Genomic DNA, 18675 nt, shown 5'->3' on the forward strand with positions numbered 1-18675 from the left:
CATTTATTGGATATATTTGGATGACTAAATGTTCTCTGATTAGAATAATTTTTAGTTTTTTCTTAGGGATGAGCTTCAAATGAATATTAAAAAATTGAACTGCTCCTATTATAAAATTTATACCATAAAAATACGTTATTTGTAAGTGGTGACATTGCATTATTGGGATGCAAGTATTATTTTGTATATTATACATCTCCACTGTAAAAATATTTATGAATAAAAATAAAATAGGCTTCCATCATCTTAACATTGACAGCTAATAATTTATAAACACAAAGAACATATACAAATAATCCTTACACAAATAAGAAAGAATGAACATAAATTTCATTTCACAAGCCAGAAGAGTACAGTGCAATTTGACACCATCATATAATTAATGGCCAGCTAACATGAACCAGCAATGAACATATAACTAATTTATAAAAGCATTTTTCTGAATAATTTCATCAAGCAATCTAATAGGCTAATTGAACTGTTTCAACCTTGTAAATCTTGGGTTTGGATCTTTTGATCATCCAGTGCTTCTCAAAATCCTTGGCTTCGTATGGAATCCTCAAAACACCGTCATTGTAGAAACCAAATTCCTCAGCTGATCTATGAAGCATCTCCAAGAACTCTGTATGACGAAGCAACGTCGTATGAACCATATAACGCTTTGTATCACCATCTACACCAACACAAACAGGCACATAACCTTTTGGTGTCATCAAACGAGGGATTTTCACTCTTTTCACTCCTTGAGCTGCGATCAACTGGCTCAAAAACTTGCTGGATCTCACCCCCATTAGCATATAGCAAAGTAATCTCTTCATCTTGAATTTAGGATTACTAGCTGCTTCAGTATTCTTTTTTGGTTGTGATTAGTACCTTAATTAATTCCAAGTATATATAACGGTATACTCCCAAGCAATACAAAATTAAGGCTATGCGTACTCTGCGTCCTTGCTACAATATGCCACCTAGTATGCTACTACTATTTACGTCTGATTAAAAATAATCTTTTTTTGGTCATTAACTTGGTTGTATTACATAACTTGGTAGATGTTGATCGAGGTACATTGTCTTGTTAGGAGGCAAACACGCCGTGACTACAAAGATATAATATATTTAATAATTTTATTTCCCATGGTATTAATAGTTTACTCTGTAATTACCACAAACGTATATTCATCTTGAACTACCAAATTATATAATATTTCATGTCTTGGCCATATGGGTTTAACCTATTAATAAGTCAATGGTATGACTAATTAATTCAACATTGCTGACTCTCTCTCTATAAATTGCAAAAGCTAGGTTAATAATCTTCCAAGGTGTCTAATCATGTATATAATATAAGGGTGCATATAAAACAATATGGATAAACTTGCATTGCGTTTTTGGGAATTAACTCAGTCCCTCCTTGCAACGTATGACCGCACAAATTTTATAATCGGAATCATTAAATTTTCTTATAATATCTATTCGAAGATCATCTCTATGAAAAATTATTTAAATCGAAGATCATTTAGTCATTCAAATATGTATAGAAGAAATTGAGTGTTTAGGTACAAAGTCATATATTCATAATGAACCATCTATTTATTGGATACATTTGAATGATTAAATAATCTTCAATTCGAATGATTTTTTGTAAGGTTGATCTTCAAATAAAGATTAATAAATTGATCAATTCCGGTTGATTTTATTCGATCAAGATATGTTATTTACAAATGGAAGAATATGTATTCTCCTAAAACAATTGAGTCTGTTTATTTTAATATGTTCACATATTCACCAAGACCAAGTACAAGAAGGAACATTCTTTGTACTGAATGAAAATTGCTTTGAGACAAAACTTAAGTTGAAATGTACTTACTTATTGGGGCCGTCGAGCTACATATTATCAACAACCACGGCATGAGACAGTAAGGAGGCTATGCAAATGCATGTCATGGAGTAACGATATATGTTCAACTAGTTACATATACAAGTGGTAATTACCAAAAGCACTATAAAAATATGAGGAATGTGCACAAGAAGTTATTTGTGCCCTATGAGGCCAAAGGACACCAATATAGGTGTCCTTATAACAATACCAACAGTTTAGCAACTAAAATATTATGTGTGTCCTTTATGGGCATGCTTTTTTGTCATAAGGCATAATATAGTTTTTTGTGCTCAAAGAAGTAAGTACAAATACAACCCTTTTTTGTGTTTCACTTCTAACAGAGGCTTTCCACTAAGTGGGCAGTTGTACGGTGGAAGAGAGCACAATTTATATGTTGGTGGCTGATTTCTGACAATTTGCTTTTTGGGGTACAAAAGCAAGTTGAGCACAACTTTAAAAATTCTGGTGATCGATTATAATATTACAATAAAAATAATTTCAATCAAGCTGAGCAAAATTGTAAAAATGTGGCTGCCTTTTATATTTTTAAATGTGCAAATCATTTTCGATCATAACTTACTCACAAAATATTCATGCTATTTGCTTCAAAACTTCAACCAACATAAAAAATTTCAACCAAAATTATGATCATCATCCAATTCCCAAATCCAACACCAAAGTGGCAAAAACCAATCAAATTTTTAATCAAAATTAACTAATATATGCTAAATTACAAAAGAAATTTTTTATTTGAACTCATATAACCTCTTTTTACACAAACTTACTATCTACACCCATATTACTTTTAATTAAACTATCAATGTCTCTTTAAACATAAATTTATTACCTAAATTACCCTAAAAAACTCAATTCAATACATAAATATATTTCAGGAATTTTGAAGCAGACTGTGGTGGTATTTACAGAACCCGGTGGGTAAAATGGTGGGACAAATTCAACCATAAAAAAAATCATAGATTTAGTAAAATCAAAATTTCCTCTTATTCCAACCCCGCCCATTTCTACACCTTCAACACAGGCTTTGCTAGAAAACCAGCAATTTCCTGAACTCCCAAAAACCCAGGAACAAATTCAATTACTATCAGACATTAGTCCTTCATCCTCTCTTAAAGGAAAACCTAAGTCTTCCAAATCCCCCAGTTCAAAGAAAAAAGAGAAATCCTCAAAATCTTCCCAACTCCTTGACTTAGCTCAACAGCTAATGGCCGAAGCAGCAATGCTCCACAAAAGAGAAGACTCGGACACAGATTCAGACTCATCGGAATCCTCGTCCCAACATCCGGTCAAATGGTCGGACTATCCAAATGCCCAAGAGCCGTATGAAATTTGAAATTCAAAATTGTAATAACTTCTCATGTGATCGTATCCTGAAAAGCATCATTAGCAGTAGCAGTCATCATTTCAGATTCCTGACAAGTCACTATTCATCAACAGTAGTAACAGACAAATTACTGTTCATCCAACTTTTCTGAAAAGCAGATCGTGAATCCACAGTAAAACTTCATCATTTTGCCAGCCTTTAACAGCTAGCAGTACATGCAAGTGGGAATCCCGGCTCAATTTACTCAGCCTCAATCATTCCTCTCAGGAGGATAAAAGGAGAGTTCATTATCAGAAGAAAGGGACTTTTAGTCGAAGAAAATCTTCTGCGTATTTGAAAGAACAAAAGAAAACATTCAGTAGAAAAATCAAATATTTATAAGTTATATTATCAAGGATGCCTGCGAGCTCCATGTTGTTTATGTCCATCATCTGCCATTAGGCAAAAATAGTTTGTAAACTTCAGTAAGTTTTAATAAAAGCTTATTTCCATAACTTATCAGTATCATTAATTTTAATTCATTATTTTCATGGATATATCACCTATGTTCAATTTAATTTTATGCATTTATGTCATTATCTACCATCCATGGATATTCCGTTTCAATCAGCCTCATTTCTTCATGATTCAATATATTGAATTGTTAGGCTCTTTATATTTATTCTTCTTCCGCAATCTTAATTTTATGGACGGTTTTACCGCCTAATTTATCTTCTAATCTCTAATCTATCTTTGATTGGTATTAGTTCCCTCATTTGGTATCAAAGCCAAGTGGTTGGTAATTGCATTAGCATCTATATGATCTATTCCTGTATTCACATTTCTTTTGTCCTATCTACAATTTCTTATTTGTCAGTCCTTATTTGTTGAACTCCCAACCAAATAGTAAGGCGTGGTCCAAACAGTAAGGCCCGAGGTGAGGCATGAGCGCGGAAAGGGTTTAGACAATCCATGAGGAAGGTGAATCATTTAAGTTTTGCATATAGAATTTCTGATTTGTGATTATTATGAGTAGATTGTTTAGATCTAATTCAATAGCCAGCACTAGCTCCAAGTCCAACTTAGGAACTATACCAGATATCATACATGAAGAACAAAACTAGATTTTCAAACTGATGATAGTATTGATTTTGGTGATCGGAACATTCCAAAAGTTTTAAGCAAAAATATTTATAAGAAAAAATGGTCTTTGACCTCTTTTAAATCGGAACATCATGTTAAAACTGTTGAAAATGCTTATGCACTTAGTAAAGAACATGAGACTGATCAATTATTTTCACCTGAGCAAATCAAATCCCATAGGAAAGATGGTCATAACTATATTCATATTGGTCTAGTCCAAATAGTTGTTAAACCACTAACAAGAAAAAGTCTTAATACCTCTATTCTATTATGTCTCCGAGATGCTAGATTCACTGATTTCAGTGATAGTATACTTGGAATGATTGAATCCAGTCTTTATAACGGACCTATCCATTTTGATTGTTTCCCAGATCTAACCATAAGTCTTTCAGATCCACATATGCTGAAAGCTCTCACACTCAATATTAAAACTTCAGGATACCAAGTCCTTGAAGGAACACAGCCTTTGACATTTATTTACAGAGTTTATTACAAAGTCACTGACACAAACATGGATTTTCAAGCTTTAACCAAGAGTCCTCGTGAACATACACTTTTAATCCAAACAGCCTAAGAAAATGCAAATATAATAGTTCCCAGAACCATTAGATGGTCAGACATCAGTCTACCCTCAGATTGGTGTTTAATCAATGAAAGTAAGCCAGTAGTTATACAAAACAGCCTTGTCAAATTTGACAATGTTGAATAATATTTTGATGGTACGGTAAAAATTAATTTTGACCGACCAGCAAGAAGATATTGTGAATCAGTACATTCACATAAATCATTTGCTTCTAGCAGGAATTCTTTTTCTGGATCCACATCAGCCGATAGATTGGGTCGAGATCAAGATTTAATAAAATCTTTGATAAATAAAAAGTTAAAAGAGCAGGAAGCTAATTCTGCAATTGCTCAGCAAGAATTAATCAATGATTTGATTAATATTAAACTAAAGTCAGTAGACACATCATCACAGGTAGCACATCCTGTTTACCAACCTCAGAATCAGGAAGAACAAACCTCACCCATAGCCTATAATTTTGAAACAACATCGGTGAATCACCAATTATTTGTTTTAAACAAATCATACAAAATTCGGTGGAAGAAGCTCAAAGCTGACATCGAATCTGTTGAAAATATACCTAGAAGAAATGTTTTCAGGAAAAAGTATTCTGATGAAGAAAAACTAACCATTTACAGAGAATGGAAGGCTTTTGTAGAGCAATATCAATTTAAAATATCTTTCTTTGATTTTATTGAAAAACATTTTGAGTAAAAAAACAAACTTACGGTTGTTACCAAAGAAAATTGGGTTAAGGAGGACAAAACTTTGATTTCTTCCAGTCATCCTCCCAAAGAAACTATTTTGATTACCACTGGCAATGCCCAGATTTCAGCTACTCCTTTTAAAATTCCCAAAGAAGATGCAGGTTTCAAATCTGTAATCGAACAAAACAATTTTACAAACCAAAGTCTTCATACTATTGGAAAACAGTTAGATAAAATTGAAACCAAAATAGACAAATTGTCTCAACCAAAATCTTTTCAAAAAGAAAAACCATTAGTAAATTTTACTGACACTTTTTCAAGTTCTACTGCTTTGAAAACAATGATTACTATGCAAAAAATTGATCAAATGCTCAATGAGCTCAAAAAAGAAAAAGTTGTTAATGTTTTACAAAATCCTGATACTTCTCTAAAGGAAGTAAATTTTAGTACTTCAGATTTTTTCAAAAGAAACTGATACTGATGCTTCCCTTCAGAAGATTGAACATGCTTTTCAAAATATTGATCTTCAGCCAACTTTTAATCTTAAGCGTATTCGCACTACTCCTGTCAACCCTACAACTCTCACAAAAAACTGGTATCCTAGACCAACACCTTCAGATCTTCAATATGAAGAAAGGAATACCCAAAATCAATTTTCAGTCTCAGCTGACAAACTCTATGAATGGAATATAGATGGATTGTCAGAACAAGAACTTCTTAACAAACTTCAACACATGTCCATGGTTGCTAATAGTTATATTACCAATCATAATCTTACACAAACACAAATTGTCGACCTCTTGGTCACTGGTTTCACAGGAATGCTTCATTCTTGGTGGGAAAAACACTTAACCTCTCAATCCTGAGATGAAATACGCCATGCGATTAAAAAGGATGAGGAAGGTCTCTCCATCTTTGATGAAAATATAGGACAAGGAATACCTGATGGAGTAAATACCTTACTCTATATTATCATAGAACATTTTATAGGAATACCTAGAAATGTCACTACTAGAGTTCATGACTAGCTAAGTAATTTAAGGTGCCCTACCTTAAGTGATTTCAGATGGTATAAAGATGTCTTCATGTCCAGAGTTATGCTTCGAGAAGATAGTAATCAACCATTTTGGAAAGAAAAATTTATTAATGGATTACCAAACCTTTTTGCACATAAAATAAGAAATGTTTTAGTAAATGAAGAAGGTATCATACCATATCATACCCTTACTTATGGAAACATAGTTAATGAACATAGTTAATGTTATCCAGAAGGAAAGATTGAAAATGTGTATAGATATAAAGATTTCCAAACAAGTCAATAAAGACAAATCAATTGCCAAATATGAACTAGGAACGTTCTGTGAACAATATGGTCTACCTCCCATAGCTCATTCCCACAAAAAGAAGAAAGCTCAACACATGAGCAAATATTCTAAACCACATCCCAGGTATCACAAATATAAGTCAAAGTCATCTACTAGACCCTTTCAATCCAACAAGTTTTATGAGAAACCTAAAAAGAAATCATTTGAAAAACCTGACAAACATCGTCAAGGTAAAAAGGGAAAATGCTATAAATGTGGCAAATTCGGCCATTATGCAAATGAATGTCAGGTCAAGAAAACCATCAACCAGTTGAAAATCTCTGACGATGAGAAAATACAGCTTATCCAAGTTCTAGAACTTAAGGATACCGACTATAGTCAATCAGAAGGAGATTTGAAATTATCCTCTTCTGATCATAGTAGTTCCAGTGAAGTTTCTTCGCCAAACATCAAGTTAGCATGTACTGATACTTGATGTAATAAAATATCAGTGCTTAATAAGCAAGAAGAACAAGAAGCATTTTTAGTCGAATTGATAAGTAAAGTCGATGACCCAGAATTAAAATCTTTTTATTTAAAAAAATTAAGGAAATTAATTTCGCAGGAAGAACCAGGTACTAGCCAAGCACCACCTCAAAAGATCTCTCTTAGCACCACATTGGAAAGGTTTAGTAAGCCAAAAAAAGATATCATCATTAAAGACTTGCAACAAGAAATCAATCACATCAAAAAGGAGATTAGGTTTCTAAAGTTCGAAAACATATAAATTCGCTCACATCTCAGTAGAGCTCGTATTCAAACTCTTGTTGAAGAACAAGGTAGTTCTTCAGACCACAATTTTGATGCTCATTCGAGCAAGGCTACTTCACAGGATCTAGTCTTAGGTCTTTTAGACAAAATAAGAATCAGGAAATGGTATTCTAAAATTAAGATAATAATCGAAGATTTTCATCTAGAAACCATAGGATTAATTGATTCGGGTGCAGACTTCAACTGTATTTAAGAAGGATTAATTCCTACTAAGTATTATCATAAGTTCACTGAAATATTTAGTGCTGCAAATCAATCCCTGATGAAATTAAAATATGAAATCCCTAAAGCCCATAATTGTCAAGACAATATTTGTTTTAAAACTTCATTTGTCTTAATCAAAAATATTTCTTATCTAGTTATATTGGGACTCCCTTTCATAGCTTTAATATATCCTTTTAAGGTTCATCATAATCGAATCACTACGAGTCTATTAGGACAGAAAATTACCTTTGAGTTCTGCATGGAAATAGATCTCAAAAAATTAAAACAACTCCAAAAGGATAGTGTTTCCAAATCTATTAACCAAATCACCATGAAATCTCAACAGATTAATTTCTTACAAGATGAAATTAAACACAGAAGAATTGAAGAACAACTAGCAAATAAATCTTTGTTAGAATCCATTAACCAGTTTTCTAACAAACTTGTTAAGGAGATCTGTTCGGATATCCCCAATGCCTTTTGGCATAGGAAACAACATATTGTTAAACTCCCTTATGTTAAGGATTCTAATGAATAAAAAATCCCAACAAAAGCAAGACCTATCCAAATGAATCAAGAAGTTTTAGAGTTTTGTAAAACAGAAATTAATCAGCTTCTAGAAAAAAGGAATTATTCGGAAAAGCAAATCCCCATGGTCATGTCCAGCATTTTATGTTCAGAAGAATGCCGAATTAGAAAGAGGCACTCCAAGATTAGTTATTAAATATAAACCTTTAAATAATGTTTTGAAATGGATCAGATATCCAATTCCTAATAAAAGAGATTTAATAAATAGACTTTCTCAAGCAACTGTTTTTTCTAAATTTGATATGAAATCAGGTTTTTGACAAATCCAGATTCATGAAACTGATAAGTATAAAACCGCTTTTGTTACTCCTTTTGGATATTATGAATGGAATGTAATGTCTTTCGATTTAAAAAATACACCAAGTGAATTTCAAAATATCATGAATGATATTTTTAATCCATATAGTCATTTTTCAATTGTTTATATTGATGATGTTCTAATTTTTTCAAAATCAATAGATGAACATTGGAAACATCTACATATGTTTGTTAGAATCATCAAAACCAATGGATTAGTTGTTTCAGCTACCAAGGTTAAGTTATTCCAAACCAAAATTAGGTTTTTAGGATATCATATCCATAGGTCTACCATCCAACCAATAGATCGAGTCATCCAATTTGCTGAGAAATTTCCAGATCAGATTACTAATAAAACCCAACTTTAGCGTTTTCTTGGATCTCACAATTATGTTTCTGAATTTTATCCTCATCTTCGACAACAATGCAAACCTTTGTTTGATCGTCTTAAAGATAATCCTCCATCATGGTCTCCTATGCATACTTCTATTGCCAAACAAATAAAAAATCATGTCAAGACTTTGCCTTGTCTTGGCATTCCAACTCCCAACTCATTCAAAATAGTTGAAACCGATGCATCTGACATTGGTTATGGAGGTATCCTCAAATAGAAAACTTCTTCCGAAACTCCTAAACAAATTGTTCGTTTCCATTCAGGAGTTTGGAATCCTACCCAACATAATTATAGTACTATTAAAAAAGAAATATTATCTATTGTATTATGCATTAGCAAATTTCAAGATGATTTATTAAATAAATTCTTTTTAGTTCGTGTTGGCTGCCAATCTGCAAAGCATGTTTTACAAAAAGATGTTTGCAACATTGCATCAAAACAAATTTTTGTACGCTGGCAAGCCATATTAAGCATTTTTTATTTTGATATTGAATACATTAAAGGCAGCCAGAATTGCATCTCTGATTTTCTAACTAGAGAATTTTTGCAGGGGAAGAATGGGTACTAACCAAAGAAGACTCCCAGCCACTTTAACCCCAGCACCAGTAAAACAAGAATCTATTCCCGATTTCTCATCGGTCTTAGCCATCACAAACAGATTCACTCCTTTAGGATCAACTATAGGAAATATCCGATCAAATTACCAAACAGCATTAACTACATAATACGATCCATATTCTTCGTTACAAAACCCATCTCCTTCGAGACCAAAAACAGTTAGCTTTGCTAAAACATCACCATACCTCAAAAATCCAAATTCAGAAAGGCTTTTTAGCATCCCACATCATATTGATAAAAATCAATCACCAGAACGCATTGCCAAAATTCTCCTTCCCCCAAATTTTCATTATCTGCCGACTGAATCTTTCAAAAGCCTCAAATATTACCAAGTCATTCTCTCTGAGACAGAAAACATTGCTATCAAACCTATTTTTAGCACTACCCAAGAAAATAAAATATTATACCATTCCCTCCATATTGGACAATTTCTTTCTGAACAAGAATGGGGAATTCCCCTCTACCAAACAAAACCCCTTCATACCCAACATGTTTTTATCCCAAACAATCATTATAATTATTACGATTATATCCAAGCATGGACTAATATTTTTCCTCACCAGACAGCTGATTTTAGTCATTCATGGTTCATAACTTTTGACAAAGGTTTCAAGTTGAAATTCCCAGCATGGTTTCCAGAATGGTGGGCTTCTCATGGCCCAAATGTCAATCCCAAATGGGGGAACTACTACCAATCAAAGATAGATTAGAGATTAGAAGATAAATTACGCGATAAAACCGTCCATATAATTAAGATTGTGGAAGAAGAATAAATATAAAGAGCTTAACAATTCAATATATTGAAACATGAAGAAATGAGGTTGATAAGTGATATCCATGGATGGTAGATAATGACATAAATGCATAAAATTAAATTGAACATAGGTGATATATCCATGAAAATAATGAATTAAAATTAATGATGTTGATAAGTTATGGAAATAAGTTTTTATTAAAACTTACTGAAGTTTACAAACTGTTTTTGCCTAATGGCAGATGAAGGACATAAACAACATGGAGCTCGCAGGCATCCCTAATAATATAACTTATAAGTGTTTGATTTTTCTACTGAATGTTTTCTTCTGTTCTTTCGAATATGCAGAAGATTTTCTTCGACTAAAAGTCCATTTCTTCTGAGAATGAACTCTCCTTTTATCCTGTTGAGAGGAATGATTGAGGATGAGTAAATTGAGCCGGGATTCCCGCTTGCATGTGCTGTTAGCTGTTAAAGGCTGGCAAAATGATGAAGTTTTACTGTGGATTCACGATCTGCTTTTCAGAAAGGTTGGATGAACAATAATTTGTCTGTTGCTACTGTTGATGAATAGTGACTTGTCAGGAATCTGAAATGATGACTGCTACTGTTGATGGTGCTTTTCAGGATACGATCACATGGGAAGTTATTATAATTTTGAATTTCAAATTTCATACAGGTCTTAGGCATCTGGATAGTCTGACCATTTGACTGAATGTTGGGACGAGGCGTCCGATGAGTCTGAATCTGTGTCTGAGTCTTCTCTTTTGTGGAGCATTGCTGCTTCGGCCATTAGCTATTGAGCTAAGTCAAGGAGTTGGGAAGATTTTGAGGATTTCTCTTTTTTCTTTGAACTAGGGGATTTGGAAGACTTAGGTTTTCCTTTAAGAGAGGATGAAGGACTAATGTTTGATAGTGATTGAATTTGTTCCTGGGCTTTTAGGAGTTCAGGAAATTGCTGGTTTTCTGGCAAAGCTTGTGTTGAAGGTGTAAAAATGGGCGGGGTTGGAATAAGAGGAAATTCTGATTTGACTAAATCTATGATTTTTTTATGGTTGAATTTGTCCCACCATTTTATAGCATTTTCCCCTTTTACCTTGACGATGTTTGTGATTGAAATGGTCTAGTAGATGACTTTGACTTATATTTGTGATACCTGGGATGTGGTTTAGAATATTTGCTCATGTGTTGAGCATTCTTATTTTTGTGGGAATGAGCTATGGGAGGTAGACCATATTGTTTACAGAACGTTCCTAACTCATATTTGGCAATTGATTTGTCTTTATTGACTTGTTTGGAAATCTTCATATCTATACACATTTTTAATCCTTCCTTCAAGATAACATTAACTATGTTTCCATAAGTAAGGGTATGATATGGTATGATACCTTCTTCATTTACTAAAACATTTCATATTTTATGTGCAAAAAGGTTTGGTAATCCATTAATAAATTTTTCTTCCCAAAATGGTTGATTACTATCTTCTCGAAGCATAACTCTGGACAAGAATATATCCTTATACCATCTGAAATCACTTAAGGTAGGGCATCTTAAATTACTTAGCTGGTTATGAACTCTAGTAGTGACATTACTGGGTGTTCCTATAAAATGTTCTATGATAATATAGAGTAAGGTATTTACTCCATCAGGTATTACTTGTCCTATATTTTCATCAAAGATGGGGAGACCTTCCTCATCTTTTTTAACTGCATGGCGTATTTCATCTCGGGATTGAGAGGTTAAGTGTTTTTCCCACCAAGAATGAAGCATTCCTGTGAAACCAGTGACCAAGAGGTCGACAATTTGTGTTTGTGTAAGATTATGATTGGTAATATAACTATTAGCAACCATGGACATATGTTGAAGTTTGTTAAGAAGTTCTTATTCTGACAATCCATCTATATTCCATTCATAGAGTTTGTCAGCACAGACTGAAAATTGATTTTGGGTATTCCTTTCTTCATATTGAAGATCTGAAGGTGTTGGTCTAGGATACCAGTTTTTTTGTGAGAGTTGTAGGGTTGACAGGAGTAGTGCGAATACGCTTAAGATTAAAAGTTGGCTGAAGATCAATATTTTGAAAAGCATGTTCAATCTTCTGAAGGAAGCATCAGTATCAATTTCTTTTGAAAAAAATCTGAAGTACTAAAATTTTCTTTCTTTAGAGAAGTATCAGGATTTTGTAAAACATTAACAACTTTTTCTTTTTTGAGCTCATTGAGCATTTGATCAATTTTTTTGCATAGTAGTCATTGTTTTCGAAGCAGTAGAACTTGAATAAGTGTCAGTAAAATTTACTAATGGTTTTTCTTTTTGAAAAGATTTTGGTTGAGACAATTTGTCTATTTTGGTTTTAATTTTATCTAATTGTTTTCCAATAGTATGAAGACTTTGGTTTGTAAAATTGTTCTGTTCGATGAAAGATTTGAAACCTGCATCTTCTTTTGGAATTTTAAAAGGAGTAGCTGAAATCTGGGCATTGCCAGTGGTAATCAAAATAGTTTCTTTGGGAGGATGACTGGAAGAAATCAAAGTTTTGTCCTCCTTAACCCAATTTTCTTTGGTAACAACCGTAAGTTTGTTTTTTGACTCAAAATGTTTTTCAATAAAATCAAAGAAAGATATTTCAAATTGATATTGCTCCACAAAAGCCTTCGATTCTTTGTAAATGGTTTGGTTAGTTTTTCTTCATCAGAATACTTTTTCCTGAAAACATTTCTTCTAGGTATATTTTCAACAGTTTTGATGTTAGCTTTGAGCTTCTTTCACCAAATTTTGTATGATTTGTTTAAAACAAGTAATTGGTGATTCACCGATGTTGTTTTAAAATGAGAGGCTGTGGGTGAGGTTTGTTCTTCCTGATTCTGAGGTTGGTAAACAGGATGTGCTACCTGTGATGATGTGTCTACTTACTTTAGTTTAATATTAATCAAATCATTGATTAATTCTTGCTGAGCAATTGCAGAATTAGCTTCCTGCTCTTTTAACTTTTTATTTACCAAAGATTTTATTAAATCTTGATCTCGACCCAATCTATCAACTGACGTGGATCCAGAAAAAGAGTTCCTGCTAGAAGCAAATGATTTATGTGAATGTATTGATTCACAAGATCTTCTTGCTAGTCGGTCAAAATTAATTTTTACCGTATCATCAAAATATTGTTCAACATTGTCAAGATTGACAAGGTTGTTTTGGATAGCTAATGGCTTACTTTCATTGATTAAACACCAATCTGAGGATAGACTGATGTCTGACCATCTAATGGTTCTGGGAACTATTATATTTGCATTTTCTTGGGTTGTTTGGATTAAAAGTGTATGGTCACGAGGACTCTTGGTTAAAGCTTAAAAATTCATGTTTGTGCCAGTGACTTTGTAATAAACTCTGTAAATAAGTGTCAAACGCTGTGTTCCTTCAAGGACTTTGTATCCTGAAGTTTTGATATTGAGTGTGAGAGCTTTCAGCATATGTGGATCTGAAAGACTTATGGTAAGATCTGAGAAACAATCAAAATGGATAGGTCTGTTATAAAGACTGGTTTCAATCATTCCAAGTATACTATCACTGAAATCAGTGAATCTAGCATCTCGAAGACATAACAGAATAGAGGTATTAAGACCTTTTCTTGTCAGTGGTTTAACAACTATTTGGACTAGACCAATATGAATATAGTTATGACCATCTTTCCTATGAGATTTGATTTGTTCAGGTGAAAATAATTGACAAGTCTCATGTTCTTTACTAAAAGCGTAAGCCTTTTCAACAGTTTTAACATGATGTTCCGATTTAAAAGAGGTCAAAGACCATTTTTTCTTATAAATATTTTTGCTTGAAACTTTTGGAATGTTCCAATCACCAAAATCAATACTATCATCAATTTGAAAATCAAGTTTTTGTTCTTCATTTATGATATCGGGTATAGTTCCTAAGTTGGACCTGGAGTAAGTGGTTGGTAATTGCATTAGCATCTATCTGATCTATTCCTGTGTTCACATTTCTTTTATCCTATCTGCAATTTCTTATTTGTCAATCCTTATTTGTTGAACTCCCAACCAAACAGTAAAGCGTGGTCCAAACAGTAAGGCCCGAGGTGAGGTTCCAAGTATATATATATATATATATATATATATATATATATTTCCATCATTACATTTAATTCATTATTGTTTTATATGCTTTACTTCCGCACTCTGAATTATATGGAAGGCTATGCCTCCTGCTGCTATTTTATATTTTACTTCCGCACTTTACATTCTATGGAAGGCTTTGCCTCCTACCAGTAGTTCCGCCCCATTTGGTATCAGAGCCAAGTGGTTGGTAATTGCATTAGCATCTATCTGATCTATTTCTGATTCATACATTCTTATATTCTATCTGCATTTCTTAATCGTCGGTCCTCAGTTCTTCTTTCTTCCAGCCAAACAGTAAGACGTGGTCCAAACAATAAGTCCCAGGAGAGGCATGAGCGGAGCGCATGAGCGGGGGAAGAGTCTAGACATACGAGGAAGGTGAATCTTTTAAGTCTTGCATATAGCATATTTGTTTTTGTGTGCATCATGAGTAGATTATTTAGATCTAATTCAATAGCCAGCACTAGCTCTAGATCCAACCTAGGAACTATACCTGACATTGTCAATGAGGAACAAAAACTTGATTTTCAAACAGATGAAAGTATTGATTTTTCTGACTGGAACCTTCCAAAAGTTTCAACCCAAAATATTTACAAGAAAAAATGGTCTTTGACCTCTTTTAAATCCGAACATCACGTCAAAACAGTTGAGAAGGCTTATGCTCTTAGCAAAGAACATGAGACTTGTCAATTATTTTCTCCGGAACAAATCAAAGCGCATCGCAAAAATGGTCATAACTATCTTCATATTGGTTTAGTTCAAATCGCAGTTAAACCATTAACACGAAAAGGTCTCAACACTTCTATCCTTTTATGTCTACGCGACGCTAGATTTACTGATTTCAACGATAGTATACTCGGAATGATCGAATCTAGTCTTTACAACGGACCTATCTATTTTGATTGTTTTCCAGATCTCACAATAAGTCTTTCAGACCCACATGTTTTAAAAGCTCTTACTCTCAATATCAAAACCTCCGGGTACCAAGTCCTGGAAGGAACACAACCTTTGGCACTTATTTTTAGAATTTATTACAAAGTCACTGACACAAACATGAATTTTCAAGCTTTGAACAAAAGTCCTCGTGACCACACTCTTTTGATCCAAACAACCCAAGAAGGCGCAAACATAAGAGTACCAAGAACCATTAGGTGGTCAGACATCAGTCTCCCTTCAGATTGGTGTTTAATCAACGAAAGTAAACCGGTTTCCGTCCAAAACAGTCTTGTTAATCTTGACAACATTGAACAATATTTTGACGGCACTGTAAAAATCAATTTTGATCGACCAGCAAGGCAATCTTGCGAATCAGTACATTCACACAAATCTTTTGCTCCTAGCAGACAGTCTTTTTCTAGATCCACGTCAACCGATAGACTGGGTCGAGATCAAGATTTGATCAAATCTTTAGTAAACAAAAAGTTAAAAGAGCAGGAAACTGCACAACAAGATTTAATCAATGATTTGCTCAAATTAAAGTCTGTCGACACTTCTTCACAAGTTGCACATCCTGTTTATCATCCTCCAAACCAAGAAGAACCCACTTCTCCAACTGCTTCTGATTTTGAAACAACATCGGTGAATCACCAATTACTTGTTTTAAACAAACCACATAAAATCCGATGGAGGAAGCTTAAAGCTGACATCGCTTCTGAGGAAAACATCCCCAGAAGAAATATTTTTAGAAAAAAGTATTGTGATGATGAAAAGCTAGCCATTTACGCCGAATGGAAAGCTTTTGTAGAACAATACCAATTTGAAATATCTTTCTTTGATTTTATTGGCAAACATTATGAAACCAAAAACAAAGTTACGGTTGTTACCAAAGAAAATTGGGTTAAGGAAGACAAAACTTTGGTTTCTTCCAGTCATCCTCCTCAAGAAACTATTTTAATTTCTACTGGTAATACCAACATTCCCGCAACTCCTTTCAAAATTCCAAAAGAAGATTCTGGTTTTAAACCTGTCATTGAGCAGAATAATTTTACAAACCAAAGTCTTCACACCATTGGAAAACAGTTAGACAAAATTGAAACCAAAATCGACAATTTGTCTCAACCAATTTCTTCTCCAAAAGAAAAACCTTTAGTAAATTTTACTAATACTTCTTCAAGCTCTACTGCTTTAAAATCTATGACTACTTTACAAAAAATTGTTCATATGCTCACTGAGCTCAAAAAAGAGAAAGTTGTTAATGTTTTGCAAAACAATGATGTTTCCATCGAAGAAGAAAACACATCTGGCCCAGATTCTTCTCAGGACACGGAAACTAGTTCTGCTATCCAAAATATTGAAAATGCTTTTCAAAACATTGATCTTCAGCCAACTTTTGATTTAAAACGCATTCATACTCGTCCTGTCAATCCTACTTCTCTTACAAAAAACTGGTATCCCAGGCCAACTCCCCCTGATCTTCAGTTTGAAGAAAGAAATATCCAAAATCAATTTTCAGTCTCTGCTGACAAACTCTATGAATGGAATATAGATGGATTGTCAGAACAAGAACTTTTAAACAAACTTCAACATATGTCCATGGTTGCTAATAGCTACATTTCAAATCACAATTTTACACAACACAAATCGTTGATCTTCTCGTCACTGGCTTCACTGGAATGCTTCATTCTTGGTGGGAGAAGCACTTAACTTCTCAATCCAGAGATGAAATACGTTTTGCGGTCAAAAAAGATGAGGAAGGACTTCCCATCTTTGATGAAACGATAGGACAGGGAATACCCGACGGAGTAAATACTTTACTTTATACGATTATAGAACACTTTATAGGAACACCTAGCAACGTTACTACACGTATTCACGACCAACTGAGTAATTTAAGGTGTCCAACCTTAAGTGATTTCAGATGGTATAAAGATGTTTTTATATCCAGAGTTATGCTTCGGGAAGATAGTAATCAACCTTTTTGGAAAGAAAAATTTATCAATGGTTTACCAAATCTTTTTGCTCACAAAATCCGAAATGTTTTAGTTAACGAAGAAGGTGTCATACCTTATCATACCCTTACTTATGGTAGCATAGTTAATGTTATACAAAAGGAAGGATTGAAAATGTGTATTGACATGAAGATTTCAAAACAAGTTAATAAGGATAAATCTATTGCTAAATACGAACTTGGAACGTTTTGTGAACAATATGGTTTACCTCCAATAGCTCCTTCAAGCAAAAAGAAAAAAGCCCAACAAACAAGCAGGTTTTCTAAATATCAATCCAGATTTTATAAAAACAAAAGATCTTCCAACAAACCTTTTCAAACAAATAAATTTTATGAAAAACCATCTCCAAGCAAAAAACCTTTTCGAAAGCCTAAAAAGGATTTTCAAAATAAAAAGGGAAAATGGTACAAATGTGGCAAATTTGGTCATTATGCAAATGAATGTAGAGTTAAAAAGGTTATTAACCAACTAAAAATCTCTGAAGAAGAGAAGGTTCAACTTATTCAGGCTTTAGAAATTAGAAATACCGACTCTAGTCAATCTGATAAAAATCCCGATTTTTCCGTCTCTGACTCTAGCAGTTCTAGCGATGTCTCCTCGCCAAACATTAAGTTTGGGTGCACGGACACTTGTTGTAATAAAATTTCAGTGCTTAATAAGCAAGAAGAACAAGAAGAGTTTTTAATGGAATTAATTAGTAAAGTCGATGACCCCGATTTAAAATCTTTTTATTTGAAAAAACTCAAAAATTTGATTTCTTCTCATGAACCTGGCACTAGTCAAACTTCTTCTCAAAAGATTTCTCTCAGCACCACTTTGGAGCGGTTTAATAAACCAAAAAAGGATTTAACCATCAATGATTTACAAAAAGAAATTAACCAAATTAAATCAGAAATTAAGTTTTTAAAATCTGAAAATACAGAAATTCGTTCACAACTCAGTAGAGCTCGTACACAAGCGCTTGTAGAAGAACAAGGTAATTCTTCCTCAAACTCCGA

General features: G+C 33.4%; 1 protein-coding gene across 1 annotated transcript; it reads right to left on the minus strand.

The window, feature by feature from the left end:
* Positions 1-461: 461 nt before the first annotated feature.
* On the minus strand, positions 462-791 carry LOC103948622 (auxin-responsive protein SAUR72-like). The gene has a single exon (XM_048592143.1). It carries the CDS (start codon positions 789-791, stop codon positions 462-464), a length of 330 nt encoding a protein of 109 aa, XP_048448100.1.
* Between the last annotated feature and the right edge of the window lie 17884 nt (positions 792-18675).

This window comes from the organism of the source record quoted next, unplaced genomic scaffold (assembly GCF_019419815.1).
Source record: "Pyrus x bretschneideri cultivar Hongxiangsu unplaced genomic scaffold, Pyrus_bretschneideri_v1 Contig37, whole genome shotgun sequence".
Lineage (NCBI taxonomy): Eukaryota > Viridiplantae > Streptophyta > Magnoliopsida > Rosales > Rosaceae > Pyrus > Pyrus x bretschneideri.

Bases quoted from the DNA above. Each gene is read 5' to 3' on its own strand.
- LOC103948622 (XM_048592143.1), bottom strand. From the start codon at position 791: ATGGGGGTGAGATCCAGCAAGTTTTTGAGCCAGTTGATCGCAGCTCAA.